We start from the raw sequence: 27,746 nt of genomic DNA, 5'->3' as shown, positions 1-27,746 counted from the left end.
CAATGAATGAGCAAGATAAATCTTAAGTTGTTAAAGGGTAATTTTGGCTGTATCGGACGGCCTAGTTCTGTCCGCCACACGATGTTCGCCCAGTAACCGTGGCAACTGTACCATATGGAAGGCTGATCAGCGCTTTCATAATGGCACCAGATGGCATCCCAGAAGGCCCCGGCCTCCCCAGTTGCGCCGCGGAGTGAGTTGTAGATCCAACTCCGCTGTGCCCGATCCACTCTCATTCTTTCGTGCCACCTTGACCGACAGAGGACGCTATATGGAAGTTAGCTTGGTTTTCAGATGCAGAGATGAACAGGAAGATCCGAGCATACCCCTTCGTTCTGTTGTACCGCCTCCGCAACCTTTGAAAGGCGCTCGTGATTCAACCAGTGCACACTGCCAAAGCCTCGAACTAGATCTCCCGTCTTCAGACCTGCCTGATGTGCTGGGCTGCCAGGCTCTACGCTATTGACGCGAGCAAATGGTGTGCCCAGTATGCCAGCATCTGCAATACTGTTGTCCGTGACGGAGGTCGGCGCAGAGGATGGCACACTTGTACCGTTCGTGGTGGTGCCTGGCGTATTCTGGAGTCGGGCAAAGTGATCGTGCAGGCCCTTCTCAATATGTGTCATGACCTCTTTGTGGTCATTTCTGAGGTGGATGATTCGTACTCGCGTTGTTCGAACTGGGCAGTGATCTCAGCGGATTGTAGTCAGTGGCCCGCAGCTCGGTTGTAGCGTACCTTGAGCAATGTCGATATCGTCGCGCGGGTAACCGTCGAAGGTGGTGAGGGTCGACCTCATGGTCACTCCATGCTAGCAAAGTTGACTCCTTAGCGAAAATCTTCTTCGGGTGATACAGGGCAGCTCACCGAGTTGAGAACGCTGCTCAGCGCAGACAGCTCCGTCTCGATCCGTTCCTTCTCTTGCATGAGTTCGGGCATCGACAACTTCGATACATCGCGGGCAGAATGGCCGGATGAGGGCCCGGAGGCGACAGTTGGGGCGTGAATATCGTCCATTGGAATGCCCATAGTAGAAGGTGGGGAAGATCAAAGCATCGCAGGCGTGTAGGGCGGTGGGTCGCGTTTTTATATAAGCGCGGGCGCATCTCCAAAGTTTATACTTCAATCCCCGGGGCTATTTACATTTGTGTACCTGCGAGGCTTCGAATTTCCGGTGACAAAATGCGCACTGGAATATAGATAGCCGCTATATTCATGCGATCTTGGGCCTGCGGAATTTTAATCCCACCTGTTGAGCTGCCTCGCGTCATGACGTACATGGATCAGATTGCAATTATCGGTTCCTCAGCGAAACAAACAGCTGCCTGGAGCCGATGGCATTGCTACCATGCGGTCTCGCCTGAATGGGGCTATGCGCTAGAGTTTGTATACTTGAATATCACGAAAGTTGGACTTCCTGTTTGCGCGCGCCACCTTCCCGCGCAGCGTCCATCGCGACTGCCGAACTATGAAACCAGTCGTTGTTGCTTCTGGGATGCGACTGTTGTTTCAGGTTTGTTGGCGCTCTGGAAGACACCAGGGTTTGCTCTACGACATCAAACCAGCGCGAATCCCGTTTTGTGGGATGATGGAGTATAAAGACGACGAGACGGATAAGCTCCTACAACCGTCGAACGAGACTAAAAACGACCCAGATGCTGCAGAAAAGAACAGCCCAGTGCAAAGAGCTTTACCGACCCATCCGTTCAAGAAATGGATGGACAGTTTTCGAACTCGAAAGCGCGTGCCACCGACGATTTCTGAACGATATGTTGAGGGTTGGTCGGACTCTTCGGCTACTGACTTCCCAATACTGAGCACAGTTCCCCGTCGTGGTTCAATCCAAGATCAATTCTGGGAGAGATCCTCTGGGCGTTCTTCGCAACTGGGAACGGTCAAGACGGCCGCCATGAGTATTGCGAGTCAAAGCATGGCCAGGTCGCGAGGAACTACGCAAAGCGCAACTACTCAAAGTGCTGTTTCAGAGATGCGAATTTCAGCCGAAGGATCTCACCCAATCTCGAGCAACTGCATGGATGAAGCTGTAGAGCTACGGGCGACCAAAAGACGCCAGGTGTTACGGGAGTTGCTTGCTACCGAAACTGATTATGTCCAAGGGATGAAAGCTCTTGCCGGGGTAATATTGAGATCTCTGGTCTCCTCGGAATGATCTGTATTAATCTGTCGCTCCCAGATACTATCCATGTTCGACACCAGGCCTCAGATATACCACAACATCCAGCGAATTCGCGACATTCATGAACACTTTCTTATCCAACTTGAAAAAGCATCGCCCATGTCAGCATTGCCTAGCCGAGGTGAAGCTTCCGACTTTATCTCCGGTAGTCTGTCGAAGCGCTTAGGCATTCTTGATTTGCCGGGCCTGAAGGGACTGCAGACCAGATCCCTGAGGACTCGAAGCTTAAAGGCATCGATCAACCAGCACTTCAAGACTTTGGTAGCTGAGTCACTGGAGGGTCTCGAAGTTGCCCGCGAGATTGAGAAATTGGTGAGTTGACTGGTATTTCTTGTTGATGCAGACACTGACTTCTTCGGAAAAGTCCGCATCATTTCCTGCTTACGAAGAGTTTTGCTCTAACTATGAGCTACTCGCGCAAGATGTCGCCATATTACGCCGCTCTATCCCAAACTGGTCGGCCTACGACCAGGGAATTGAAGCGCTGTCCAAGTCGGTTGCCTCCATGGAGAGTAAGAAACATGAGGAGAATAGGTCGATGAACCTAAGTGATTTGATGATCAAAGTTGGTCTCCAATCATTGAAACTGGGTCGAGATGCGCTAACTAGTAACCTAGCCTATTCAGCGTCTGTGCAAATATCCACTTCTTCTTCAAGATCTCCTGCGACACACACCGGTCAGCGACTGTCCCTCTTCTCATAATGGGATACGGCAAATTTTGGAGAGTCTTCGGATTCTTGTTGCTCGTATCAACTCGGCGACTGGCAATCCAGTCAACAAAGATCGCATTCAAAAGACCATCATTCTTCAAGAAAAGTTATCTTTCTCTGAATCGGTAAATTCCCTCCGTCTATCTAGTTAGCGTGCTTGTCACTAACATGATTATGAGTAGTTCATGCTGCAGGATATATATAAAGAGCTCGGTCCACTGACGCTTTGTGGCGTTCTTCATGTTACGTACCAGACACCAGAGAGTATTGTCGGAGACTTCATGGTATGCGTTCTCTTCAATTGCTATCTCGTTTTTGTCAAAGGAGTTGAGGACTTCCGTCGCCTTGTAGTTGTTGCATGTATTTACTTGGGAGACTTGCGGACGGACACCCCTCAGAACGGACGAGGTAAGCGATGCTCAGCTTTTTATTTGGAATTCATCTAACCCACTAGGACTCTACTGTTACGGATGTCCATTCTCATGGAAGCTTCTCTTCCAGGATCAAGAAGACAGCCACGAATTTGTGCTCAGTGCATCATCTGCGACAGAAGAGAAACACTGGAAAATGGAGATATTGAAATGTTCTGCATCATTGGCTGAGATGGCCAACCCCGGGCCAGCAATAGATCCCAGAAAGTACTCCTTCGTGAACTTGTTGCTGCTTCCCCTCGACCGCGTTCGATTTACAGCGACCTCTCTTACTAGAAGATCCTCCATGGATTCTATGACAGTGTCGCGCAAAGCGAATGTTCAGCATATTATCATCAAGAAGACCCATTATCCGCACATGTCCGAGGAAGCAGCGAGTCCACAAAGCGGCGGTGGAGAGTTTGAGCGGCCGAAGACACCGGTCGTGCGCGGGGCACTGACTCTGGTCGCGAGAAGGATGGATCGAATCCGACTGGAGCGAATGATCGCGGATGTCTACAATCGAGATGTGCTTCCAATGCCGGGCATGGTGCTTGGTCGAGGGGATCTCTTCCGGCGGGGCTCGATCATGAGACGTCTGAGTCTCCACGCTGGGTTCACGAAACGATCTAGCTCGGTCAGTATCGGCAACTCTAGTCCTGTGGTTGCCGATGCCCGATCTGTTGAGGAATATAGCGTCGAGGAGAAGGAAATGGTAGCGGGCCATGATGGGTTCACCGATCAGCAACGATCACCGGACCCAGATTGCGAGTCTCCCATGTCACCAACGACGCCATTGGGAAGCTCAAGGACTATTCGCTTTCGAACATCCATGAAGTCTGCAGGGTCTGCATCTTCGCCGCGCAGCGAGAAGGGTTCGAGTCAGGAGAGCAACTTCGAGACTCCATCACGAAAGAAGTGGACGTCACCAATCTCACTCTTCAATGTGCTTTCCCCGAAAACTCCCAAACGTTGACCAGGAGGACCAGGGACAGGAGATTAAAAGGTGGGGATCAGCGTCAGCTATGGGCGACGTAGGTGGAGTTGGAAAGAGCCCAAGGAAACATTGTTATTAGCTTGGCGAAACGTAATAGCTGCGAAGAATGAAAGCAATTGACTTTATTGCACCAGTCAAGCCCGGGGGCCCACCTTGCCCACCTTGGAGCTAGTAGATGACGTCGCAAGGGAGAAGAGAAAGGAAGCTTCCCATGACACACGAGCATTAGCTGTCCAAAACGGCCGTGACGTCACCGACCCTCATCCCACCTTTAAAGCTCCTCCCCTCAGCTCTCTTTCTTCCTCTCACCCAAATAACTTCCTGAACCAATTTACAATATGCCTCGCGCCAACGATACCACCTCTAAGATTTTCTACAAGGGCAAGACTGAAGACTTTGTTGTCTTCGTCGATGACTTGGAAATCCTGAAGAAGTGGAAGGAGGACCGCAGCATCGCCCTCGCCGATGTTTTGAACGGATGGAAGATTTTCCTCACTCACTCGTAAGTCTCAGTGAAGCCTACATACCTGGCTCCTGCTAACCCTGTTTTAGCCACGGTGCTCAGGGTGTCCTGGACACTGCCAGCAAAGCCGCTCTGGCGAACGAGTTCGGCACCGCGGATGAGGATACTTGCATGATTAAGATCCTCGAAGGCGGCGAATTCCAACATAACACTGTTCGTATTCCCCAATGACATGCCACTAAGTTCTTTCATTAACAATGCATACAGGCCCGCGAGCGTGAGGGCAGCAAGAACGATTCCAAGGGCCCTCAGAACATCGGCCGGTAAATCCAACCTACTCAGAGATGACGAAAGACACCGGGCAGCCCCGGCAGTCTTGATCAATCCGTCCTCCATTTTCCCACCAAGCTATTTATTCCTCGGTCTATCTTCTACCACCTCGGCGTCGCGGTCTCACTACCTCGTTTGCATTGACCTTTGAGCATTGTTGACCGGCCGGCGAGCCTTGATGACTTGTGAGTTGGGGGTTTATTATGGGATTGTGCATAAGCTGTGGACAGGCTTCCTTACCTGATATCATGAGATAATGAGAAAGACGATGAAACTCGTTAAACAAATACCATATTCATTCGAAACACTAACTTCTATCTATTGAACAAATGCGTGAACTAAACCTCTTATATCGTAAATATCTTATATCGTTCAAATTCATCATAGCGTATAAAGGTGTGCCATCCGCCCAACGTAAGCATTAGGCATCGGTCCAAAAGTGCCACGCAAAGCCGGGAATTATTCCCTTAAGACTCATGATGAGACTTCAAGTCACGATGCCAAGCCTCTCTCCTCTCCTGCACCCACAGTCCCAATTCAGCCCATATTTCCTGTTTCTGAGCACGCGTGTGGCTCGTAGCCAAGCCGCTTGTCGTAGTCGCGACGAAGAGTCGTGCTCCGCCCCAGCTCGAATCTTCGCCCATGACCCAGGGATCTTGCCATCCATACTTGAATTCCTCTTTACGTATTGGCCGCCCTTGTTTCACTCGGAATACGGCTTCCCATATACCCTTCCCGACTAGACATACGGCCTCGGGCCGGTTCTCTCTTATTTTGGCCTCTAGGATCGGGACACCGTCGTTCATTTCCTGTTTGCTGAGCATTTGAGCGTCGCGCGTGGGCCGCTCGACGATGTTCGTGTTGCCTACTCTGTATAGTCTCGGCAGGTCGTAGGTATCTCTTGGTGGGTGTAATCTGGTCGTGATCCCAGAGGAATAAAGCAATTTCCAGAACAAGTTTGTTGGATGTGCATATGCAAACCCCGTTAGCCCGGTCATTATCCCCGGGTTTACTCCCACGAGGAGGAGGACCAGACCCGGTTCGACGGTGTCTTTGAGGTAATTTCCGACAGTGGGAGGTTGTTCATCTCGGCTGCGTGCTCGTGCGGGGATACGGTTGCCGGTCGGGGTCGATGGTGTTGTCTGGGTAAGTGATGTGGTAGTCGTTCTCCTCGTTCGTCGCCTTAGACTCCTGATAGGACCCGGTGATCCATTGCTGGTAACCTTGTAATGGGTTGAATTTGGCGATTCCTTTTCAACTTTGGGTTCAGGCTCGGATGCTTTCGTTATCGTCGAGGTATCTTTGTCTGTGTGGAGAAATCGCTGCAGTTCCAGGGCGCCGCCAAAGCTGGCTATCCTTTCCACGGGCATAGGCTCTGAGCTCGCTCCAGCCACGGCCTCATCGGCTTCGAAGTGAGCCTCTGGACAAGCTTCGAAGGCATGCATACCTCTTCCGAAACTGTTTGTTGAAGAGTCGATCTAGAGTCAGTACTTTAATTAGCCTCATTTAAGAAATTTTACCCGCCTGGGGTTATCATGAAATGCTGGCCAAGATCTCACTTTTTGCGTGAAGAGCTGACGAAAGGGAATGATCAATTCTTGTTTTTCCATGTCGATCACGTGGAGCCCATGTCGGCGACCTTGTTATAAGGCATCACCGTGTTACGTCGACATTGCTTCACATCTCGGAGATGTAGATTTTTCTAAATGACTATTGCTGCTAAAATTACAGGCTGTGATATCCTGTTGAATGGCAAAAGAGTGCACACGGTGTGATGAAGTTTCGGCGATTGAGACAGACCGTTTAGTGACCTTATTAAGGAAAAAAAACCCCGGGGAATTCGCCTGCAAAGGAAATGCATCTCTTGGCCCGAAGAGTGAGGAATATGCAAAATAGGCTTGGAGAATGTAGAGCGGGCGTCTGTGACTTTTTAGAGGTTGATCAAATCGGCATTCAAGATCGGGTGATAGAAGAATGAGCATCACGACGGGGTGGAATCTTGTTGGCGATCTGGGTAGGACGGATATTGCGGACAGAGCCGGTGGATTCGACAGGACCGTAGCCTTGCATTTGGGCAGCATTTAAGGAGCAAAATAAAATGAGAACTGTAAATGCATCGACGGGGTGTTCCATTAAAAGCTCATTTCAATCGTGATCGGGGGTATTATGGTTTATATACATGATCTGCGTCCGGTACACTCAATGCACCAGACCGAACAAAAAGGTTATGCTTTCAGCATCCTTGATCTCTTTGGTAACGTCCAGGGCTCCGCACATACAACCTGAACATGATATTAGTAAGGTTCAAAATCTAGACGGGTGATTCTCTGACGTACCTCGCCTTCGCTGTATGCCCAAAAGTACACCCCAATACCGACCAGGTAGTATATCGCAGGGTCAGTACCCTGATAAAGCAAGGCCGCAAAGAGAGCGCTCAGTGGATATACCACAAGTCGGATTTCGATGCTGCGATGTGGCAGAGATCCTGCTAGTGGCTTTAATGGCCATTCCCAAGCCAGGCCTACGAGGCCCATTATTAAGTTGAGTATTTGGAGAACTGGTATTGGGTGAACGGCGGCGTCTAGGTTCTTGGAGACGAAGTCCCAGAAGACCTTGGGCCAGATGAAGCCTTCGATTGCGCTTGCGATTTGGTCTGTCATGGAACCTTGTCAGCGCTTGATTAGCGGCGAATGGGTCTGGGGCGCCTACAAGCTGAAGCAGTGAGGATGATCAACCTTCCCCAGTGGTTCTTGATGAGTCTGCCCATTCCGACGGATTATGTTGTTTAGTGTCAATTATTGAAGAGGAATTTCGGCCAGCGAAATGTCACAGTGCTCGTGGCGACAGAGTAGTGAACTGCGCAAACTCAACGTCAGGGTTGTAGATCGCGCGGGTGTATGGTGGGCTATGAGGGAGCAAGTTGATCTCGGTATTTCCGTCTAAAGTCTACCGTAAAGAGTTTAGAGGTTCGTGAGGGTTTGTAGTGATAGATTGCCCTAGGATGCTCGCACTGAGGGGTACGGCATACTGATGGCCTTATCGCGATGGCATGATTGAATGGATCGGAGGAAGAAACTGGTAGAGTTCAAATGGCATGCAAGCGGGGAATCTACACATTCTATACTTAGACAGGAAGCGAATCCACCAGGCAATTCGCATCGACGAGAATGGACCGCCTGGGCGCCAAAAGGTGACCGAAGCTGTGCATCTCAAGAGAAGTCGTCCCGCACGGATGCTAAGCGCCAGAGACCAATCGGTAGGCTGAACAGGTCCGAGTCCTTGGCATCCCCTCATTTTGATTTCTTCAAGTGGTCCTCGCTGCGGTGTGATTGGGGAACAGGGGATGTGACGGAGCGGATCGTTGTGCGGGTGTAGACAAATCAGAGCCCATCGCGCCGTACCTTGGCGTGATGAGATGCAGCTCGTGGCACACGCTTCCAGGTCTCGTTATTCGCGGACTGGAGTTTCACCCACATTTCAATTGTGGCCTACAGACGGTTGATTGTTCTGCGTGTTTCCAGTATGGTACCAGAGACAGGATATTTCCAATCCATCGGATCAGATGACTGCCCCGGCCCTGACTCAACGTTGTACCCTGTACACCCCTGGAAAGAATAAGATTTAAGAAGCTTCAGAGGCCAAAGGCTCTGGCCCCTATGATCAAAATGATCACAGTGATCACAGTGATCAACTGTGATGTACAGTACCAAGTGGACCATGATATTAGTGAGGGGCAAAGAGCTAGCGGCTCGAGTCACAGCTATTTTCAGAGCAACTTGGGAAGGATCAGTCCCAAGTAGGACCATTGAGCCGAATTGACAGGGCTTCACCGACTCTGCCCCGGAGTCCCCGTGTGATGAGCAATGAGCGCTTGCAGAATGCGTGTTATAGGCCTGCCGTGGAGTAATGTTTTGACCGGGCTTCACTTGCCGCTGGCCACTCACCAGCCTCCTCTTTATCCATTCTGGGACTACTCTCCCCGTTCTTTCCAGACGGGCCCATTCAGGTCTCTTTCTGGTCCCATCGCTGTCCGAATGCGCCCTATATCGACTCCACAGAAGCACGATTCCGGCTTCTGCATCTGGATTCGTTTCCTCAGTGGCATCATAGGACGATCAGAATCATAGTGCATTAGCCCAATATGGTCACAAATTCATGATCTGTGCCCGGTTTGCCATGTGCTGCCCAGTCCAGCCTGAATGCCAAGGCGATCGTGCCAAAGATATTTTTAAAAAAGGCCAAGGCATCATGCGTCGCAAGGTGGTAAGATTTAACGAGACCATGGATAAGACGGCGTGGAATCACCAGCCCCCCAGTCTTGGAAGGTTTCTAGCTTACGGGCGGACACCTATCACATCACGGAAGAGGTCATTGCCCTCGAAAATCAATGCACAGACGTAGATAGGTTGAGAAGAGCCCACACGTCGGTTCGTTCCCGGTTGCTGTGGCCGAAGCGATGTAATTATAGATCGGCCCCCCCCCCCCCCCCCCCCTCACCCCTGCAGGTAAAACCACAACGCTGGGATTGTCAACCTCCGTCCTACCGTCTTTATCCATTCAACCCACTATGATCAAGTCAGCTTGAGAGTTACGTATCCCAAGTGCCATCTCATGGGCGTCTAGCATCGCCGTGACTCTCTAAAGAACTAGTAGCGGACTGTTTCACGGAGCGCACCAAGAACAACACATCAAGAGATTGAGCATTTGTGGCGAAAATTCTGCAGCCAGGCGCATCATTTTCTTGCCATTACACGGATGTGACAGCTGTCCTTTCGACAAGCTATTCAAAAGTCTCTCTGCTATCTCTCAGATCAAGAAAACCCCCCAGGCCGGTGGGGGTGGTTGTGATCTTGGACCAGGTTCATGGAGAAGCGAAGACGCAGACGAACTATTTTTTCTCACGTCTCAAATACCCAAATACCTGACCCGAATAGGGTGCAATTTTTGTGACCAAAAGACTAAGGTCTTATCTCAGAGCCTTCAGGTTGCTGGACAACCTACGTTGCTCGTCGCTCCTTAATCACTCAGCACCGTCGCTGGTCGACATCAAAATTTCACTGCAAAATGGTCGTGTCTAATGAAGATTCCTGGCTCAAGCGAAATGGCCTGACGCCTTCTAAGATTCTGTTCTATCTCTTTTTCTGGGCAATTCATTTTGGTGTTTTTGCGGTCGGATGGTGTGTCATATCCCCAGGAAGTCGTTGTCCTCGCTAACAAGAAGATAGGTATATCCAAGCAAGTAGCTCGAAACTTGCAGGGCTTAATGTCCTCACCTACTCAGTCTGGATCTCGAGAGGTGCAGGCCTAGTGCTCTCGATTGACGCAACTCTGATCCTTCTGCCTATGTGCAGGAATGTCTTACGGTGGCTCAGACCGCAGATCAGGTGGCTACCGCTTGATGAATCGGCATGGTTTCATCGCCAGATTGCGTACGCTCTGCTGGTCTTTACCGCAATTCACACTGCAGCACATTACGTCAAGTATCTACAGCCTTGTACACCCCCGGCCGAAAGTTGCTGTGCTAATATGTAATAGTTTCTACAACATCGAGAAAGATGAAGTCCGCCCCGAGCTGGCTGTTCAAATCCATTTCACTCAAGCCGGTGGTATCACAGGTCATGTCATGCTTTTGTGTATGATGCTGATTTATACCACTGCTCATCACCGTATTCGACAGCAAGCATACGAAACATTCTGGTACACGCATCATCTATTCATTCCGTTTACGCTCGCGCTTTATACCCATGCCACTGGGTGCTTCGTCCGAGACACTGTCGACCCCTACTCACCATTTGCGGGTAAGGAGTTCTGGAATCATTGTCTGGGCTATGAAGGCTGGAGATGGGAGCTCGTAGCAGGTTCCCTATATCTCCTTGAGCGGCTCTATCGTGAGATTCGGTCTAGGCGCGAGACTATGATTACCAAGGTTATCCGCCATCCATATGGTAAGTGAAACAGACCCAGCCTAGAACACATCGGACATGAGATGCTAACAGCGGGGAAACAGCTGCCATGGAAATCCAATTCCACAAGCCGAGCATGAAATACAAAGCCGGACAGTGGATCTTCATCCAAGTCCCGGACGTCTCCAGCTCTCAATGGCATCCCTTTACTATTACATCCTGTCCGTTTGACCCCTACATCAGCGTCCACGTCCGCCAAGTCGGCGACTTTACCCGAGCACTCGGTGATGCACTAGGATGCGGTCCTGCTCAAGCAAAGGATCTTGAAGGTCTCGACCCACTTGGCATGTACGAAGTCGCGCTTCAAAATGGACAAATGATGCCAAAGCTTCGCATCGATGGGCCTTATGGTGCACCCGCCGAAGACGTTTTTGAGAATGAAATTGCTGTTTTGATCGGAACCGGAATCGGTGTCACACCATGGGCGTCGATCTTGAAAAACATTTGGCATCTTCGATCTTGCCCTAACCCCCCTCGTCGACTAAGACGTGTTGAGTTCATCTGGATTTGCAAGGATACCTCTTCCTTTGAATGGTTCCAGGCGCTTCTCTCGTCTTTGGAAGCCCAGTCTGCCAACACTGCCGCCTACGAGGGCAGTATCGAGTTCTTACGTATTCACACGTACCTGACTCAACGGCTTGATGATGATACAGCGGCAAATATCTATCTCAATTCGGTCGGTCAAGCGCTGGATCCGCTCACAGAGCTGAAAAGTCAGACGAACTTCGGCCGTCCGGACTTCAAGCGTCTGTTCACTGCTATGCGTATTGGCCTTCACGATCAGACTTATATCAGAGGTTTACAAAGTGCATCAACGACAGAAATTGGTGTCTACTTCTGCGGACCTAACACCGCAGCACAAGATATCAGTGACGCTGCGAGAGCCTCGTCAACGAAAAATGTGAAATTCAAGTTCTGGAAGGAGCACTTTTAGGTTTTTTTCGTTTTCTTCTTCCTCTATTTTTTTCTTTTCTCTTGGATACGGCGATATTTGTGATCGCATACGACTTGATGAATTATGAATCTCCGTTTTGTTTGTTCTCCTTTTGGTGGAGCTTATGTACGGCCTTTGTGCTGAAGATTACATTCGCCGGACAGCTTCCTGTCCTGTACTATAGTTGATGACCGCGACATATTATCCAATTCAGTGATACCATTTCCTGCCATAATTATGTGCAGTTCGTAGGTTTTTAAAGGCTGGTATTATACACATAGTGCACACATCTGCAGAGAGACAATTGAGTGTAAAATTTACCTGACTAGCTCTGCCTCATGGAGAATCTTCGGGTCCTTCGGTTGACTCAGAAGCGATACGCCGCTGAGCAAGAACATCAAAAATGTCGTTCTGAATATTCAAATGCACCCGCAATTGCTTTTCAATGAGAATATTGTACAGCTGGCAGAGCTCGTCGAAATTGAAGCCGGAGGCCACGGTCTGTTTCCTGCTGAGGATTTTGGGATGACGCTGGACTAGGTCCTCTCGAAGATGCTCGAAAGCAAGCATGATAAGCTCTTTGGACCAGGGACAGGCGCGAATGGCTCGGTAAAACACAGCTTTTGCAGCATGGATATCCCGAGTCTGATAGAGTTCAAAGGAGATGTAGAGCTTCCAGACAGCAAGATTTGACCGTGCACTGTCGACGTCAAAGCTGTAGTGTGTATCCCTGTCGCCTGGCTTGATTGAAGCTAGGGCGGAATGTTCGCCAATTGCTTTCTCGAAGGCGGCTCGTGCGGAGTGAGCAGTACTGCCAGTGAATACCGGACGGCACAGTTCATTATAAATGGAGAAGAGGTGAGTGGAGATGGGTGTACTCTGAGCGATGCCTCGGAGGCCGAAGTCACCGTCGAGTCGATACCGACTGTCTGGGTCGGTGCTTTTGGTGAGATCGTGAATGTCCCGAATCCGATCAAAGATCGGGAAGCGGGCTTCATTCCACATAAAGAGCGAGAGGAAGAGTGTGTTGTGAGGGAAGATGGATATGCTCTCTTTGAGAAGATTGTGAATCTGGATCGGCTTGAAATTTCCTTTCCGTTCAACATGGAAATAAATCAGTCTCGCCCGAGACTGATGCAGCAACTCCGCGGTGAAAGCCTTCATGTTCTCTTCCTGCACGGGTAAATTTCTAAGCCTCAGAACCGCTGATGCGTAGATCTTAAGGGATGCCTCGAAAGAGCCTTCCACGATGTATAGAAGCAAGGCAAGACAGTCTGTGTAAGAAGAGTACACCTGAGGCTTCCTGTAGGCTAGCGCCCTCTCTTGAGACTCGCTTAGAAAACTTTGGACGCGCAGCATACTGGTAGCACTGAAATGTACAGGATCAGAAGCCACGGAAAAGGAAGCGAGATCAATACTCTTGGACAACATCGCATGCAGGACATATGAAGCGCGCACGAGGTCTCCATTCTGAAGGCTCTCCCACGTCCACGAGTTCCACAGAAGACCGCAGTCGATCTTGTCATAGTCCTCGAAGTCTTTGCTCATCGTGAGTGCAGTGGACCATACATGGTTTGCAGTCGATTGGGCCCCAGTGCGAGACTGCATCAGAGCAAAGCAATTATAGAGTCTCAAGTTCGAAGACCTTGTCTTCAATAACCGCTTTGCGAATTTATTGGCTGCGTCTCGATCGCAGGCAAAGTCGACTGCTAAGGCACACTCAGCCAATTCATTATCGGTCGGAAGAATCTCCGCCAAGGTGCGAAGGGTCTGTCGCACCCAGTTTGAATTGATGACCGATGATTTGCTCGAAGCGTTTTTGGCCCATGCTTGAAGTGAGGAGAACCATTCTCCAGGCGCAGCGAACATAGTATCAGTCGTGTGAAGAAAGTTGGAAACCTGGAAGGAAAAAGGCAATTTGGATGCTTGTGAGTTATCCCCCTGGGTCGACATCCAAGGAGATAGATCATTTTGAGCATTGTCCAAGATTTCATTCCGCACAAAATTGTCCCCACTCCATAAACGGGTGGTCGGAGCATTCTGAGGGACTGTCAGGTGTGGCAAATGACAGAAATATAGGAAGCTGTCAATAAGATCATCCAGGTTATTCACTTCCCAGAATAACGGCAGAATATTCTGTAAGTCTGAGAAAAGAACCACTGTGTACGCATCGTCCATGCCGGATTTGAAATCATCGATGCTTCGCGCTGGCATTTGGGAGTCCAGAAGTCGCTCCCTCTCCGCGTTAGCCCAAGAGGTCAAAATGTCTGTAGAATCGACTTCAAGCTCGTAAACATGGGTGCTTGGGTCGACATCAGAGCTTGCGGCATTTCGCCAGCCTGCTGCGCCAAGTTCTCCGATTCGTGCCACTTCTGACTCCCAAAAGTTGGCAAAGGAAGAAAGAGCACCTTCTTTGTCGTTGTCTTCAGCGAAAGATGATGGCCTGAAACAGGTAAACTCCAGCACTGCCTGCCAGAGACCGACGGAGAGTTCAATATATCCCGATTCGCGTAGAAAGAGGGTCAAGCGCAGGAACAAGTAACATTGGACTTGCGTTTTGTAAGGACTTGCTGCGCTCGATGCATTGAGTCTCAAACAGTCAATGAAAATTGAATTGCATTGCTCGAAAGCAAAATCTTGGAAATCTGTCTGGCGGAAGTCGATGTATTTGACCCAGAGACCGATAAACGCAGGGTTTTTCTTCAGCACACCCTTCCACTCAGCTAAAAGATTTTCTCTATTCCATAATTTTGCACCCTCGTACAGTCGACCCAGAAGAAGACGATCCCTGTGAGGACTTTCGCCCACCTTTTTGAGAGCTTTCTCATAGAGAGACAACTTAACTTCGGCCAAGCTTTGTCGCTCAGCGTAGGTAAAGGAACGAGACTCGTCGGTTGCACCAAGAATTAGCGTGTCCTGGTGATCGATTAACCTGAGCCAAGCTGCAACGTCCATCGGGTGAGATTCTATGGCACGCGATAGCTCGGCATTGCGGGCCTTTCTGTCCGCATCAATGTCGACTTGAATATCCTGTTCCAGGGTAATGGAATCAGGCAGTGATTCCAGCTCTCCCGGAACCACGTCTTCATCCTTTGCTTTTCCATATATCGACCGGTAAGCATGACGGTCGTCGGCCGAGTCATTATCATCGTAGGGGTTGTGCTGAGTTGTAGAGTCGAACTGTATGAAGTCTTGCATGTGCTCAAAAGCCGCGCCACTGATACCTTCTGCTTTGAGGCGAAACAGCTGTGTTGGCTGAGTGAAGCCTTTGGACATAAGCCTGGTTGATTTAGACCTGGCCCCGTCCGCAAATCCTTGTTCTCTGGTGCGTAAAACCAAAGTGTCGGTTTCCCGGTGTTCACGATCAATCGAGTACCTCGTGTTAATCCCAATGACTCGCCCACTACCAGCCCGGCGAAAGTTGGGGACGGCATAACGGTGTGTGGCGCCGTAGGTGATATTGTGCCGGTCTCCTCTCCGATCGATAATAAAGAGATCATGCTCATCATTAGGCGGCTGATTTCTGGCCTCGCTCAAGGCACGAAGAGCATGAGCTTCATCCCCCTGAGTTTCTCCTTTGGTGCTCCGTGATTCACGGTGGTCGCGCGATTGTTGCCGTTCTCTAGATCTGCGACGATTACGTGAAGGACTATGGCGCCGCCCTTTTGAACGTGCAGATCGATCCAAGGATCGAGCTCTGTCATTGCGATCGGAGCATCCAGGCGAGCGAGACCGGCGTTCATTTCGACCGTGTTTTGACCTATGAGAGTCACGATCGTCTTGCTGAGATGTTTCGCGGCGGCGATCACTTGGTAGATCAGGCTTCGGGGGAGGAGGTTTAAAGCTGGAGAAGCGCGGGATGGACTTTTTGTCCTGCATTGGAGGTCAGTGAGATTCAACCTTAACAAAGCAAAAGCGCATACTCACCTGCGAACCCAACGAGTCCATCGTCGCGGACCGTTGCTGCTGTTATCGCGCGCGGCGCCATCTGATAACCCGGGCGAACTGTTGTTCCGGAGGCGGTGAGAGCGGGCCCCGTCAGAAAAAAAGTTGCTTGTAAACCGCCTCAATATCTGCGCGCGCCGATTCGAGGTAGCAAGCAACCCTGTTCAAACATACGAGAGAGACATGGGCTGCAGTGATCTGGTCTGAAAACTGACTGATTACTCTTTCGTCAATATGGCCTCCTCTCTCGCGGCGCAGTTGTCGCAAATTGCGACCAAGTCGACCAATGAGCTCGACCTCAAGGCCCAGCGCCTTTCCCACCAGCAGTCGCTAATCTTCGACCGGAAAATTGCCGGTTCGCAAGACTTCGATACCGTTTATGATATCTGTTATGAAGGATACCGAGAGCTTTGTTCCCTGGATCCACGTTTCGAGGACTTCGGGCGCACAATTTTCAGCGAACAGAGCAAGGCGGAGGACCGAACGCAACTCAGCGCTACCCAGAACCAGGAACTTGATGCCGTAATTCAAGCATTCCTTGGTCTTGTCGGAAGCCGATTGCAACTTAGCCCCGCAGTTAAAGCTGTGGACTGGTTGGTCAGACGTTTCAGGTACGCAAGTTATGATTGTTGAGCATTGCGGGAGAATATTCGGCGACTAACTACCACGGCAGGGCTCACGAATATAATACCGCCTGCATGATTCTCACCTTCCTCCCTTATCATACGACTCCTCTTTTCTTGAATCTGCTCTCCATTCTGCCCAATGACTTGACCTCGACATTCAAAGTTCTTTACCCATATAAGACCGGCTTGGTTAACCCGCCGCGCCACCCTCTTGTACACAGCGCCACCACAAACAAGCCGTTTTTCGCAGCTTTGAATGACTATGTTATCAAGGTGTGCCGACAGCATGCCCAGAGCCACACGCTGCTTTCCTTTTGGGCCGGTATCATTACCGAGGCGGTGGCGGGTATGCTAGATGGTGCTCGCTCGGGCAGAAGAGAAGCCGAGAAGCAGAAGCACGAGGACATCATCATCCGCGTTCTGCCCGTTCTCAGCTCTGCTTTCACGATGAAGAAGATCCCAGAACTGATCATCAGTTGCTACATGATCTCCGTCGTCCTCGCCCAGAAAGCCACTCTCGCCGACGATGTTCTCAATGGCTTGATGGAGAGTGTTGTCGCCTCTTGGTCAGAGGAGACAATCAGCTCCGGCCTCATCTGCTTGTCCGTCCTGGCTCAGCAGAAGCCCACGGCTACCCTTCCTAAGAAGGTTTTCAAGGCCATCTCTCGCCTCGAAAACCCCATGCAGCAGCTTTCCGAAGTCACCGCACAGTACCAGACATCTAAGCTTTTGCTTGGTCTTGTTGGCGGCTGTGTTAGCGACTTGGACAAGCAGGAAGATAACACCCGCCTCGCACTGTTATCCTCTATCTTTGAAAATGCCTCCTTCGGAGAGGATGAGACTAAGGAGGCCATGACCATGGTCCTGAAGGCCGCTAGCGACTCCGAGGAGACTCGTGGCATGTCCCTGGATGCTCAGACACAGCTTGCTGAATTGGTTCAAGGATTCGGTCGTTCCAGCTCTCTCCAGCCCGTTTTCCAGAAGGCATTGGCTGAGTCTTCCTTCAACATCCAGGCTCTGGAACACAATTTGCAGACCGTGGTCGAGGCTCCGCTTCCGACCCCGGCAATTGAGGATGTTGATATGCAAGATGTGGACGAATTGGACGTGGATACTTTCACCCCGGCGGCAGAGGCTTTGGCTAAGGAGCCCGCGTTCCCCGAGTCCTTCCTCAGCAAGCAATTCATTCCAGAGTTTGACAGCCTTGTGCAAGTCTTCGCGCTGGCTGTTGATTCCGAGGCGAGACTCGAGCAGTTCACTAATTTGCGCATCCTTGGAAAGACCGATGCATCGAAGAGCGCTCAATATCTGTCGTTCTTGACCCGTGTCCTGTCCGGCTCCTTCCCTCTGGGCACCAGGGTTGCTGCTTTGGGAGCTCTCTCCTCAGCGCTTCAATCAGTCCCTGGTGATCTCGACCCTCAGGCACTGTTGCCATTCCTGCTTGTCGCCCTTTCCGACCCATCCGAGCGTATTCGCCGCGAAGCGACTGGCGTTTTGACTGTTGTTGGTTCCATCTACAAGAACAACAAGGCTGATGGCAAGCCATGGGCGCAGGATACCATCTATGGCAAGGGCAAGCAGTCGTCCGGTGTTTCTTGGTTGCCAGCTCATGATGTTCAGAAGGTCATGGAGCGCGCACTGCTTCCTGGATTGGAGGAATATACCCTTGATCCCGAGTATATTGGCAAGGTCCTTGATGCGATGATGCGTGGATCTGTTCTTTCGGAAGACTCTGGTGCATCTGAACTCAAGAAGTCTCTCCGGCAAGCATTCTTCGCATTCTTGTCATCGCACGTCATTCGCATGCCCGTCTATGCTCCCAAATTCGCCCTGTTGCGTCTTCTCAACCTTGTTAAGAAGATTCCGGGCTCTTCTCGTACCAAGGAACTTCTTCCCTTCCTTGAGAACTGGCGTGCCCTGACCCAGAAAGAGGTCGACGATATCTGTACCAAGGAGCGTCTTTCTATCTCAGAAACAGAGCAGCAGGTTGTCGCCATCGTTTCACCGAAGGAGGCCGATGCCATTAACACCCTATTGACCAAGGTCAGCCCAGCTAGCGATTCTTTGCGGTCGTCGTTTGTCGCTGCTGCATTCGCCCGCATCAAGGAGATCTGGGCTAAGATTCCAGAGGAAAATCAAGTGGGCGCAGCGGAGAAGCTTTTGGATATTTCGCTTGGAATTGCTTCGGACGAGGTTTCCTTGGCAGATAACTGCCGTGACGTCCTTCGCAGTGTTGAGCTGTCTGGTCCTATTCTGGTGACCTTCGTTAAGAAGATCCCCTCCTCATTGACTGATATCGAGTCTCTTGGCCCTGCTCCCAAGCGGAGACGTACCAGTCAGAACAATATGATTGCAATGACCGTCAAGGACGAGTCAGAGCTCGCCAAACTTATGGACAAGATGACATTCATCCTGGAGGTGATTGATAGTTCTAGCCCCGATGCTCACCCGGAGCTGGCCGATGGCCTGTTCCAGACTCTTGCTGCTCTTCACCACTTCAAGTCTCAAATTCAGTCTGGAATGAGCTACCTATTGAGCTTGACCCTAGGCAGCCTCTTGGCTATCGTCAACAAGTCCAAGGGATCTACCAAGCCTCTGTTCGACACCTCGGTTATCCGGGCCGACTTGGTTGTGGACTGTGTTCGCACCACAGATAGCCCCCAGGTTCAAAACGCGGCTCTCCTTCTCGTTGCTGGCCTATCCGTCATTGCTCCCGAGCTTGTTCTTCACAGTGTCATGCCCATCTTCACGTTCATGGGATCTAGTGTCCTCCGAAAGGATGACGACTATTCTGTATCTGTCATTGACCAGACTATTGATCAGGTTGTCCCGGCTCTCATCCAGTCGCTCCGCAACCAAAAGCGTGACATTGTGTCTGGAACTTCCGAGTTGTTGCTCAGCTTCACTGCGGCATTCGAGCACATCCCGTCGCATCGCCGTCTCCGTCTGTTCCATGCATTGATCAGCAAGCTCGGCACCCAGGACTTCTTGTTCGCTGTTCTTGCAATGCTTGCCAACCGGTACTCCACCGACAAGGATGTCTTGACTTTGATGACTGGAGTCGCCTCAGACACTACTCCTGTTGTGGAGCTCACCACCTACAGCAAGTATCTCAACCTGATTCTTGACTCCTTCGAAGCCAAGCCGACTATCTCCGCTGTCCTCCTAGGAATTGGCAGTGATGATGGCCGTGATCCTCAGAAGGTTGCTGTGGACCTGCTGCGAGACTTGGCTCACTTGCTCAAGCACTCGTCTCTCAAGTCAAAGCTGGAGACAGCATTCGAGACTGAAGGCCCCACTACCGACCAGGTGCGTGCTTGCTTCTCTCGAGTTCTCGGTCAGGTTCTCGCCCTTGGCGAATCCGTGCAGAACATGAAGCCTGTCAGCCAGGCATGTGGTGAGGTTCTGGGCTCTCTCTTCGGCACCCTGTCCCTTGTTGACTTCTTGGACACCATTGAATACCTCCTTGATCCTAAGCAATCGAGCGATGACCTCCGCCGCAAGGTTCTCCGCCTGCTGGAAAACCGCCTCCGTCAAAACCCTGAGCGTGACAGCGAGTCTCAGCTTAAGGTCCTTGACTTCCTTCCTACTCTGGTTGGTATCGTCCAGTCCTCGCCTGACTCGCTTCTCAAGCACGCTGCCGTCGCCTGCATTGACCGTATCACTGAGAAGTACGGTCGCAAGGATCCCTCTAAGGTTATTGCTGCCGCCCAGGTTGTCGCCAGTCCCTCTTGCCTTGGCGAATCTGATGAGCGTATTCGTATCATGGGTGTTCTCTGTCTGGCCTCTATGGCCGAGGTTCTTGGTCAGGCCATGATCCCTGCTCTTCCCAATGCGCTCTCCCAGTCTTTGAGCCTGCTGGAGCTCAGCTTGACCCCCGGAAAGGAGAACTCGCGACTTCACGATGCTGTCTTTTCCCTGTTCTCTGCCCTGTTTGTTAACCTGCCATTTATGATGTCGGCTAGCCACCTTGACAAAATTCTGTTGCTCGCTTTCAAGTCTACCAACGCAGAGCTCGAGGACAGCTCCGAGGACAGCCGCCTGGAGACACTCCGTTTGATGGCCTCTCGCAAGATGGATATGGCTGCTACCCTTGGTGCCATTGACCGCAACTGGCCGCAAGTCGTGGAGGCCGGTCCCACTGCGGCCAACGAGGTCTTAGAGATTCTCAACCTTGCCGTCGAGAAGAACACCAAGGCCGTTGTCGTGAAGAACGTCGGGGTCCTCTCCAACATCCTCTTCAAGGCCTTTGACCTTCGCCGTGAGCAAGTTGCTCTGGGAGATCGCGCCAACTTTGATGCTGCCGACTTGGACGAAGCTGAGGGTGCATTGAACGATGTCACCATCAAGATGATCTACAAGCTCAACGACAGCACGTTCCGACCCCTCTTCATCAAGTTTGTTGATTGGGCCACCAACGGCGCCCCCAAGAAGGATGAGCAAGGTCGCGTGTCCCGTCTTACAACCTTCTACAAGTTCCTCCAGAGCTTCTTTGGCACTCTCCAGTCTATTGTCACCAGTTACTCCAGCTACATCTTGGAGAATGTTATCGAGGTCTTGAGCTCAACCGGTCCAGCCAAGGCGACCAGGACTCTCTGGCTGGCTTCTCTCCGGACTCTTTGCAACTCGTTCCAGCATGACCAAGATGGTACGTCTCCTCTCTCAATGATACTCACTCGTCCATGCGCTAACCCTCATCTACAGAATTCTGGCAATCTCCCTCCCACCTCGCCAGCATCTCTGGTCCCCTTATTGCCCAGCTGGCTCACGCAACTACCTCGAAGACTGCTGAGTTGGTGATCGAAGAGGTAGTCCCCGCCATCACAGACCTCGCCATCGCTGCCGACTCCACCGACAACCACAAGGAGCTTAACAATGCTCTGATGAAGTACCTCCGACCTTCATCCGCCCCTAACGCCAAGTCGGCTGGTGGTGATAACGCTTTCACTCGCCTCGCCGCCCTGAAAGCCGAGCAGGCGCTCACTGAGCAGCTCGGCGAGGAGTGGCTTGCCCTCCTTCCCGAGATGCTGCCTTATATCAGCGAGTTGATGGAGGATGAAGACGAGAGTGTTGAGAGAGAGGTGCGCAAGTGGGTGAAGCAGATTGAGGGTGTGCTGGGAGAGCGACTTGACGATATGTTGACCTAAAGGATTTCCTTTGGTGTCCATGTATAAAAACCGCATTTGGCTGGCGTTTGTAGAGATAGACCCTCGGCAGGGCATGCAGGCAACGTCTGCAGAAAAGAATATATTGTGATTTACACTGCCTTATTTATGAATATCTTTCCATTCGAGTCATTTACATCAGTAGGATCCATTCACCGTCGCCCAGCCCTTAGTCTTGAGGGTAAACGGCGTCGGCCGCGTCAACACCCGCGTTCCACCGGTACTTCGAAGCTGGGTGGTCTGCAGCCGGACCAGTCTGGCCAGGCCGTGTGTAAAGGTTCTCACGGTAGGTCCCCTTCTCCACTGCATATTCATCATGGAAGAGACCGCGCTTGCGAAGCTCGGGAATGAGCAGATCGATGATATCCTTGAAAGAGCCAGGCTTGATAACGTATGCCTAATTCAAACTCGGTTAAATTCGACTCGAAAGGATGTGAGATTTCAAACTAACCAGGTTGAATCCGTCCACATCGGCTTCTTCGACCCATCTCTCCATGTTATCGGCGACTTGCTGCGGTGTGCCGACGGGCGTGGCACCAAGACCACCCACGGTGATGTGTTCGCCCACGGTCTTCTTGGTCCATTTGGAAACTCCGGGCATAGCCTTAGACCAACCTTCAACAGCGGATCTAAACACAGGTCAGCAAGAATATCAAGCAATTCCTTGTATTCATACATACCGGATTGCATTGCTCTCGACATGACGCAGCTCCTCATCATCACCATACTTATCCAGATCGATCCCAGTCCAGCCACCAAACAGCGCCAAAGCACCATCAATCGAGCCAAGTTGTCGATAAGACTTGAACTTCTCCTGAGCCTCCTCCTCAGTCCGACCGAGAACCGGACACAACAGTGCCAGGAACTTAATACTCTGCGGATCACGACCAAACTCACTCTGCGCAAGTTGGCGAATCTCAGCAACGTTCTTGGCTACAACGGTAGGACTATGTCCCGCGACGAAGATGGCCTCAGCATGCTGTGCGGCAAAGGTCTTTCCGGCCTTGGATGTTCCGGCTTGTAGAATCACGGGCGTGCGCTGCGGACTGGGCTGGGTGAGATGAGGTCCTGGCACCTTGAAGTATTTGCCCTCGTGATTGATTTGACGGATGCGTGTGGGGTCTGTGTAAACGCCGCGCTCGCGATCGAGCACGACTGCATCTTGCCGCCAAGATGACTCCCAAAGCTTGTAAGCGACCTTGATGTATTCTTCCGCTATAGCGTATCGGTCATCGTGCTAAAAACTTGTCAGTCATGCTGATGGTACTCTTGCGGAGAAGACCCACATGTGGCTGCTCAGCTGCGCCTAGGTTTCGGGCAGCGGAATCGAGATATCCAGTGACAACCTGTGCTTGTCAGTTCTGACCAACCTTGTTCTTGCAAGGGTTATGCTCACATTCCAGCCGACACTAGCAATGATCCGTCAGCTGCAGATCGGCAAAAGTTACTATTGAGTACTTACCGTCCTTTGGTAAGATGATCGATCGTGGAAAGTCTCCTGGCAAGGTGATATGGCTGCTCGTATGTCGTTGTGACTGTCACGCCGAATCCGATACTCTTCGTCGCCGCAGCCATTGCTGGCACGACTGCCAAGGGCTCATTCACGGGCCATTGGGCACCTGAGATGATTGATGGATCCAGGTTCCTAGGTCCCTTGTAGACATCGTAACCACCTGCTCGAGCGTCAGCATATGGTACCGCAGTGGTCTAAGTGGTACCCACCGAGAACGTCAGCAATGAAAATTCCGTGGAATTTGGCAGACTCGAGTAATTGCGCAAGCTCAATCCAGTGGTCCACGTCGTTGAATCGATGCGATTCATCTTCAGGGTGCCGCCAGAGTCCTGGAGACTGATGTCCACTACCTGCGGTACAGTTAACTACCACCTTTGCGAAGTATTGCGAAAGACCTACACATTTCAACAAAAGCATTGAGAATCAGAGACTTGCGAGGTTTGTCTCCCCCCGCCTGATGATTGGTTCCGGACATGATTGTGAGATTCGATGTGTGTTGAAGGTGTTGAAGGCGTCCAAGCTACACTTAATCCTCGACTGTTCCTCGATAAGGAGAAATTACAAGTTAAATGTGATCATGGAGGGGTACCATTTATTCCATGATCGACGAGCACCTCATTCGTGAGATCCCCGCGTGCGTCACTCGTCCAAAATAAAGTATAGCATCAAAGTGGGCCGTGATGGCGCGATGCAGGAGATCCTGAGGGGTGCCGAATAAAGCCACTAAATGTTGACTGCCCAATCTGATTTGATCTTCTCCGATCACACTAGCAATACTGCAATCGTAGTTACCGGGGTATTTCAGGCCTTCTCTCTCGCCCGAGAGATGTAGTTGTGTTGATGTGTTCCTAACTTTGGGGTGCATCCGTGTCCCCAGCTTCATTCGTCGGCGTTGTCAACCACTCTCGCGACTTTTTTTATCTCTTGAGCCCATTCTAGATTGTGTGGTCTCGACCACTTGAGGTTAGACATTATATCATGTGCGTTGTTAATGGTCACTTTCGCCCGACCTGCCCTGCCTCGGTTGGAATGGCATCCCTAGCCTCCAGCTTTTGCGCCGTTTATTCTGTAGAGCACATAGTCATCTGCCTCTCAAGCAGTGTCAGTTCCAAATCAATCAAAAGAGCCATGTGCTATTATTTGCCTGGTTTACCCAGTATTTCATGCACTATGACGCCTTTGATAGCTAGGATACGATCCAGCACCAACTCATCAGCCCAAACCTTAAAACCCTTCCTCACTGGCGCCGAAAAGCACCTCATCGCAGCCGTCCATCAAACCATTGTGGATCAAGTCATGCTCATCCGCCCCCATGAAACCGACGACATGGAGTCGAACACTGGAGATCTCGCACACCCCTGTCCCTGGGGACAATACTCTGCACTGGGGCATTTAAACCTTCTGCAGCCCTAGTATTTTTCTGAACTTGATAGCACATCTCGTCTGCTTCCTCCTTAATTGCATACCGATTGCCTCTCAATTGACTTGGAGGGGGCGCTTGAACACTCTCTTCTCTCAATATGGCCGATTTACTGGCTCGCAATGGCATCTCGACTGTCCAGCCGCCTCTGTCGCAGGCGGTTGGTTATGTCATTGTCGTTGTGGTCGGTCTCATTATTGCTTTAGGTACTACCGACGACTTTTCTTTTACTAGACTCGATGGCTGACTAGATGATAGTGATGATGATTATCACAAAAGTTCTGAAGAAGACCGCCGGGGAAGATAATGAGAAGACTGAAATGTACCAAAACCCTTGCTTCCATACCATATATTTCTGGAGTTGAATTAACAAATGCAACAGGTTCATGACGGCCAACCGGACCGTTCGAACCGGTCTGACCTCTTCGGCAGTCATCTCTGTGTGTTTTTCTACATCTCTCCTTCTGGTCACTTTTACTAATAGACGATCTAGTCCTGGCTGTGGACGACCGCTCTCCTGGGTTCCTCCTTTGTCGGCTACAGCTATGGCCTCGCCGGTCCATTCTGGTTCGCGGCAGGGTGTAGCCCGATGATCGTGTTCTTCGCATTGCTTGGAATCTCTTGCAAGCGAAAGATTCCCGGGGCGCATACCTCACTGGAGGTGGTTCGTGTTCGATATGGTATGTCTTCCCCCTAGAAAGACCTCCACTACACTCAGCTAAGTAGTCATCTTGTATAACAGGTCGCACGGCTCACATTGTATTCATGATCCTCTGTCTGATCAATAACATCTTCGCGTGCGCCAACATGCTTCTCGGCGCTGCTGCTGTTATCACTGCTGTGTAAGCTCCCTCGTTACGTCTCATCAGTGACTAAGTTACTGACTTATCCAGCTCTGGTATGCATATCATCGCTGCGACATTTTTGCTGCCGGTTGGAGTTACAGTTTATACCTTCGTTGGAGGTATCAAGGCAACGTATGCTCATTCCTCTCTACTTCCATAGTTCACGACTGACAACTATAAGCTTCCTTACGGACTACTTCCATACTGCTATCATCCTGATCATCGCGTGCTACTTCTCAATCAAGGCATTCACCAGTAACCAAGTTGGCTCCATCGGCAATCTCTTTGAGCTCGTTCAAGCTGCGGCTCAGCGACACCCGGTCTCAGGAAACCAGGATGGAACGTACTTGACCATGAAGTCCAAGGGGGTGAGTAGATATCTATTCCCTTCAACGAGAAATATATTGACAAACTTCAGGCAATTCTGTTCGGTATCCTGCACATATGCTCGAACTTTGGTCTTGTCATTGTAAGTACTACTACTTCGACTCTTTTGAAAAGATCCTAAGATTTTCTAGATGGATACTAGTTACTTCATCAAGGCTTTCTCAGCCTCCCCACGCTCTGTCGTCCCCGGATACACGATCGGAGGTATCTTTTACTTCGCCATCCCCTGGGCCCTGGGAACGATCATGAGCTCCGTCGCCTTAGGCTTGGAGAACCAACCCACTTTCCCAACATATCCTCGAGTAAGAGAACCCATATCTCCAGCTGGGAGCAAGTTGCTGATATAATTCCAGCGTATGACTTCATCAGAGGTTAGCAACGGGCTTGTGCTTCCTTACGCTGCCCAGACAATAGCAGGCAAAGGTGGTGCCGCCGCCATTCTCCTCATCACTTTCATGGCGTGTACATCTACACTTTCCGCACAGGTCATCGCCGTCAGTTCGATCCTGAGCTTTGATGTGTACCGTGAATATTTCAATAAGCTTGCTTCCGACCGTGACTTGATCCGCGCTAGTCATTTTGGTGTAATTTTCTTCGCGGCTTTCTCGGCTGGTTTCAGTACTATGCTGCATTATGTTGGGGTTGACCTTGGCTGGACTTTGTATATGCTAGGTAAGTCTGAAGTTGTGCTCGGTGAGAGGTTTATCTAACGAGTCGACAGGAATCGTGACATGTCCTGGTATCTTCCCGATGGTGTTTACCATTCTTTGGAAGCGACAGAGCAAAGCAGCTGCCATTATCTCCCCGATCCTCGGCTTCGGAACAGGACTCGGTGTCTGGCTAGGCACGGCATATCGTTTCGGTGGAGCGGTATCTGTTGCTTCAACAGGTGAAGTGCTCCCTTGTGTCTATGGTACAGTGGCATCTTGCTTCTCGCCGATTATCTACTCGGTGGTAATCACACTCATCCGGCCCCAGTGCTATGACTGGGCCGATTTCAAGAAGGAAAATCTTGCGCTTGAGAAGGTGGAGAGCGACCTAACCACTGCCCACCATCATCATGATAAGTCCGGTCAAGAGGGAGTCAACGCCGAGGACGGAGGTGTGCAGAGCTCTACTTTGGAAACGCAGGAGTTGACGAGATGGGGTCGTATTGCAGCAGGGTGGTCTATCGCGACATTCCTGGGCCACTGGGTACTATGGCCACTTCCAATGTACGGCTCCGGTTATGTCTTTGGGAAAAAGGTCAGTTTGCTTTGTCATAGACCAGATTTGGTAGATGTCAGAGCCATTGCTGACGAGTTCAAAAGTTCTATATTGCCTGGGTTGTGGTTGGCATCATCTGGCTCTGGGGTACGATGCTCATCGCGATCTTCTACCCAATCCTCGATGGAGGCATGCAGCAGATTCAAGAAGTCTACCGAGGTTTGACAGGTAAAGTCACAGTCCACGGAACAGAGAAAGGGGTCACAGGCACGTCTCCATCGTCACCATCTGGGGGCTCTGTTAGTGACGTGCCCCATTCGAAGGAGCCAAAAGGTGAGAACTAAGCATATAAGAAACTGGTTCCCACTTTGACTGGTTCCCACTTTGAAAGGAGGAATTGCAAGAGACAATTTTGATGTAGATTAATCTAATGGGTTACATTTTCTGAAAGTTCCGAGTCAAATGCCATGCATTCACTGCCACGGCTGGAACCGTAAAGCACAAACTGGGGAAGCGTTGGGATTTTGCTAAAGCGACGACAACACCAACACGAATTCTTGAGCCAAGGATAATCTCATTTCTCCCTTGAAGGTTTGTAAGGTTGAATCAATCCTCCAGCTCTTGCATGTGCCCTAA

At 50.8% G+C, this 27,746-nt stretch overlaps 9 protein-coding genes across 9 annotated transcripts; 5 read left to right on the top strand and 4 right to left on the bottom strand.

Moving 5' to 3' along the window:
- Window positions 1–135: 135 nt before the first annotated feature.
- N7443_008311 (putative 26S proteasome non-ATPase regulatory subunit Nas2) lies at window positions 136–1,015 on the bottom strand (the record flags this gene model as incomplete). The annotated part of the gene is made up of 4 exons (XM_056888367.1): window positions 136–267; window positions 327–679; window positions 737–809; window positions 866–1,015. The coding sequence occupies 4 exons, from the start codon at window positions 1,013–1,015 to the stop codon at window positions 136–138; spliced, it is 708 nt and encodes a 235-aa protein (XP_056737669.1).
- Window positions 1,016–1,586: 571 nt separating this feature from the next.
- N7443_008310 (putative Rho guanyl nucleotide exchange factor) lies at window positions 1,587–4,292 on the top strand (the record flags this gene model as incomplete). The annotated part of the gene is made up of 6 exons (XM_056888366.1): window positions 1,587–2,135; window positions 2,193–2,507; window positions 2,539–2,760; window positions 2,813–3,031; window positions 3,089–3,314; window positions 3,361–4,292. 6 exons carry the CDS (start codon window positions 1,587–1,589, stop codon window positions 4,290–4,292), a joined length of 2,463 nt encoding a protein of 820 aa, XP_056737668.1.
- Window positions 4,293–4,651: 359 nt separating this feature from the next.
- Window positions 4,652–5,103, top strand: N7443_008309 (SBDS family protein; the record flags this gene model as incomplete). Its single annotated transcript, XM_056888365.1, has 3 exons — window positions 4,652–4,815; window positions 4,866–4,989; window positions 5,044–5,103. The coding sequence occupies 3 exons, from the start codon at window positions 4,652–4,654 to the stop codon at window positions 5,101–5,103; spliced, it is 348 nt and encodes a 115-aa protein (XP_056737667.1).
- A 470-nt stretch (window positions 5,104–5,573) lies between these two features.
- N7443_008308 (mismatch-specific DNA-glycosylase) lies at window positions 5,574–6,551 on the bottom strand (the record flags this gene model as incomplete). Its single annotated transcript, XM_056888364.1, has 1 exon — window positions 5,574–6,551. The coding sequence occupies one exon, from the start codon at window positions 6,549–6,551 to the stop codon at window positions 5,574–5,576; it is 978 nt and encodes a 325-aa protein (XP_056737666.1).
- A 3,619-nt stretch (window positions 6,552–10,170) lies between these two features.
- N7443_008307 (putative NADPH oxidase (NoxA)) lies at window positions 10,171–12,003 on the top strand (the record flags this gene model as incomplete). Its single annotated transcript, XM_056888363.1, has 4 exons — window positions 10,171–10,283; window positions 10,332–10,586; window positions 10,642–11,051; window positions 11,114–12,003. The coding sequence occupies 4 exons, from the start codon at window positions 10,171–10,173 to the stop codon at window positions 12,001–12,003; spliced, it is 1,668 nt and encodes a 555-aa protein (XP_056737665.1).
- Window positions 12,004–12,339: 336 nt separating this feature from the next.
- N7443_008306 (uncharacterized protein) lies at window positions 12,340–15,882 on the bottom strand (the record flags this gene model as incomplete). The annotated part of the gene is made up of 1 exon (XM_056888362.1): window positions 12,340–15,882. One exon carries the CDS (start codon window positions 15,880–15,882, stop codon window positions 12,340–12,342), a length of 3,543 nt encoding a protein of 1,180 aa, XP_056737664.1.
- A 300-nt stretch (window positions 15,883–16,182) lies between these two features.
- utp10 (snoRNA-binding rRNA-processing protein UTP10) lies at window positions 16,183–21,721 on the top strand (the record flags this gene model as incomplete). The annotated part of the gene is made up of 3 exons (XM_056888361.1): window positions 16,183–16,559; window positions 16,622–21,222; window positions 21,279–21,721. 3 exons carry the CDS (start codon window positions 16,183–16,185, stop codon window positions 21,719–21,721), a joined length of 5,421 nt encoding a protein of 1,806 aa, XP_056737663.1.
- A 187-nt stretch (window positions 21,722–21,908) lies between these two features.
- N7443_008304 (LLM class flavin-dependent oxidoreductase) lies at window positions 21,909–23,727 on the bottom strand (the record flags this gene model as incomplete). Its single annotated transcript, XM_056888360.1, has 8 exons — window positions 21,909–22,136; window positions 22,191–22,368; window positions 22,420–22,976; window positions 23,026–23,085; window positions 23,136–23,148; window positions 23,202–23,412; window positions 23,462–23,602; window positions 23,652–23,727. The coding sequence occupies 8 exons, from the start codon at window positions 23,725–23,727 to the stop codon at window positions 21,909–21,911; spliced, it is 1,464 nt and encodes a 487-aa protein (XP_056737662.1).
- A 1,045-nt stretch (window positions 23,728–24,772) lies between these two features.
- On the top strand, window positions 24,773–27,454 carry N7443_008303 (sodium:solute symporter family protein; the record flags this gene model as incomplete). Its single annotated transcript, XM_056888359.1, has 12 exons — window positions 24,773–24,878; window positions 24,931–24,994; window positions 25,055–25,112; window positions 25,166–25,352; window positions 25,415–25,514; window positions 25,566–25,649; window positions 25,699–25,885; window positions 25,936–25,986; window positions 26,036–26,206; window positions 26,258–26,576; window positions 26,626–27,149; window positions 27,215–27,454. 12 exons carry the CDS (start codon window positions 24,773–24,775, stop codon window positions 27,452–27,454), a joined length of 2,091 nt encoding a protein of 696 aa, XP_056737661.1.
- Between the last annotated feature and the right edge of the window lie 292 nt (window positions 27,455–27,746).

This window comes from Penicillium atrosanguineum (genome assembly GCF_028827265.1).
Source record: "Penicillium atrosanguineum strain IBT 20685 chromosome Unknown utg000007l_segment0_segment0, whole genome shotgun sequence".
Taxonomy (NCBI): domain Eukaryota; kingdom Fungi; phylum Ascomycota; class Eurotiomycetes; order Eurotiales; family Aspergillaceae; genus Penicillium; species Penicillium atrosanguineum.
This window is presented reverse-complemented; position numbering and strand designations above follow the sequence as displayed.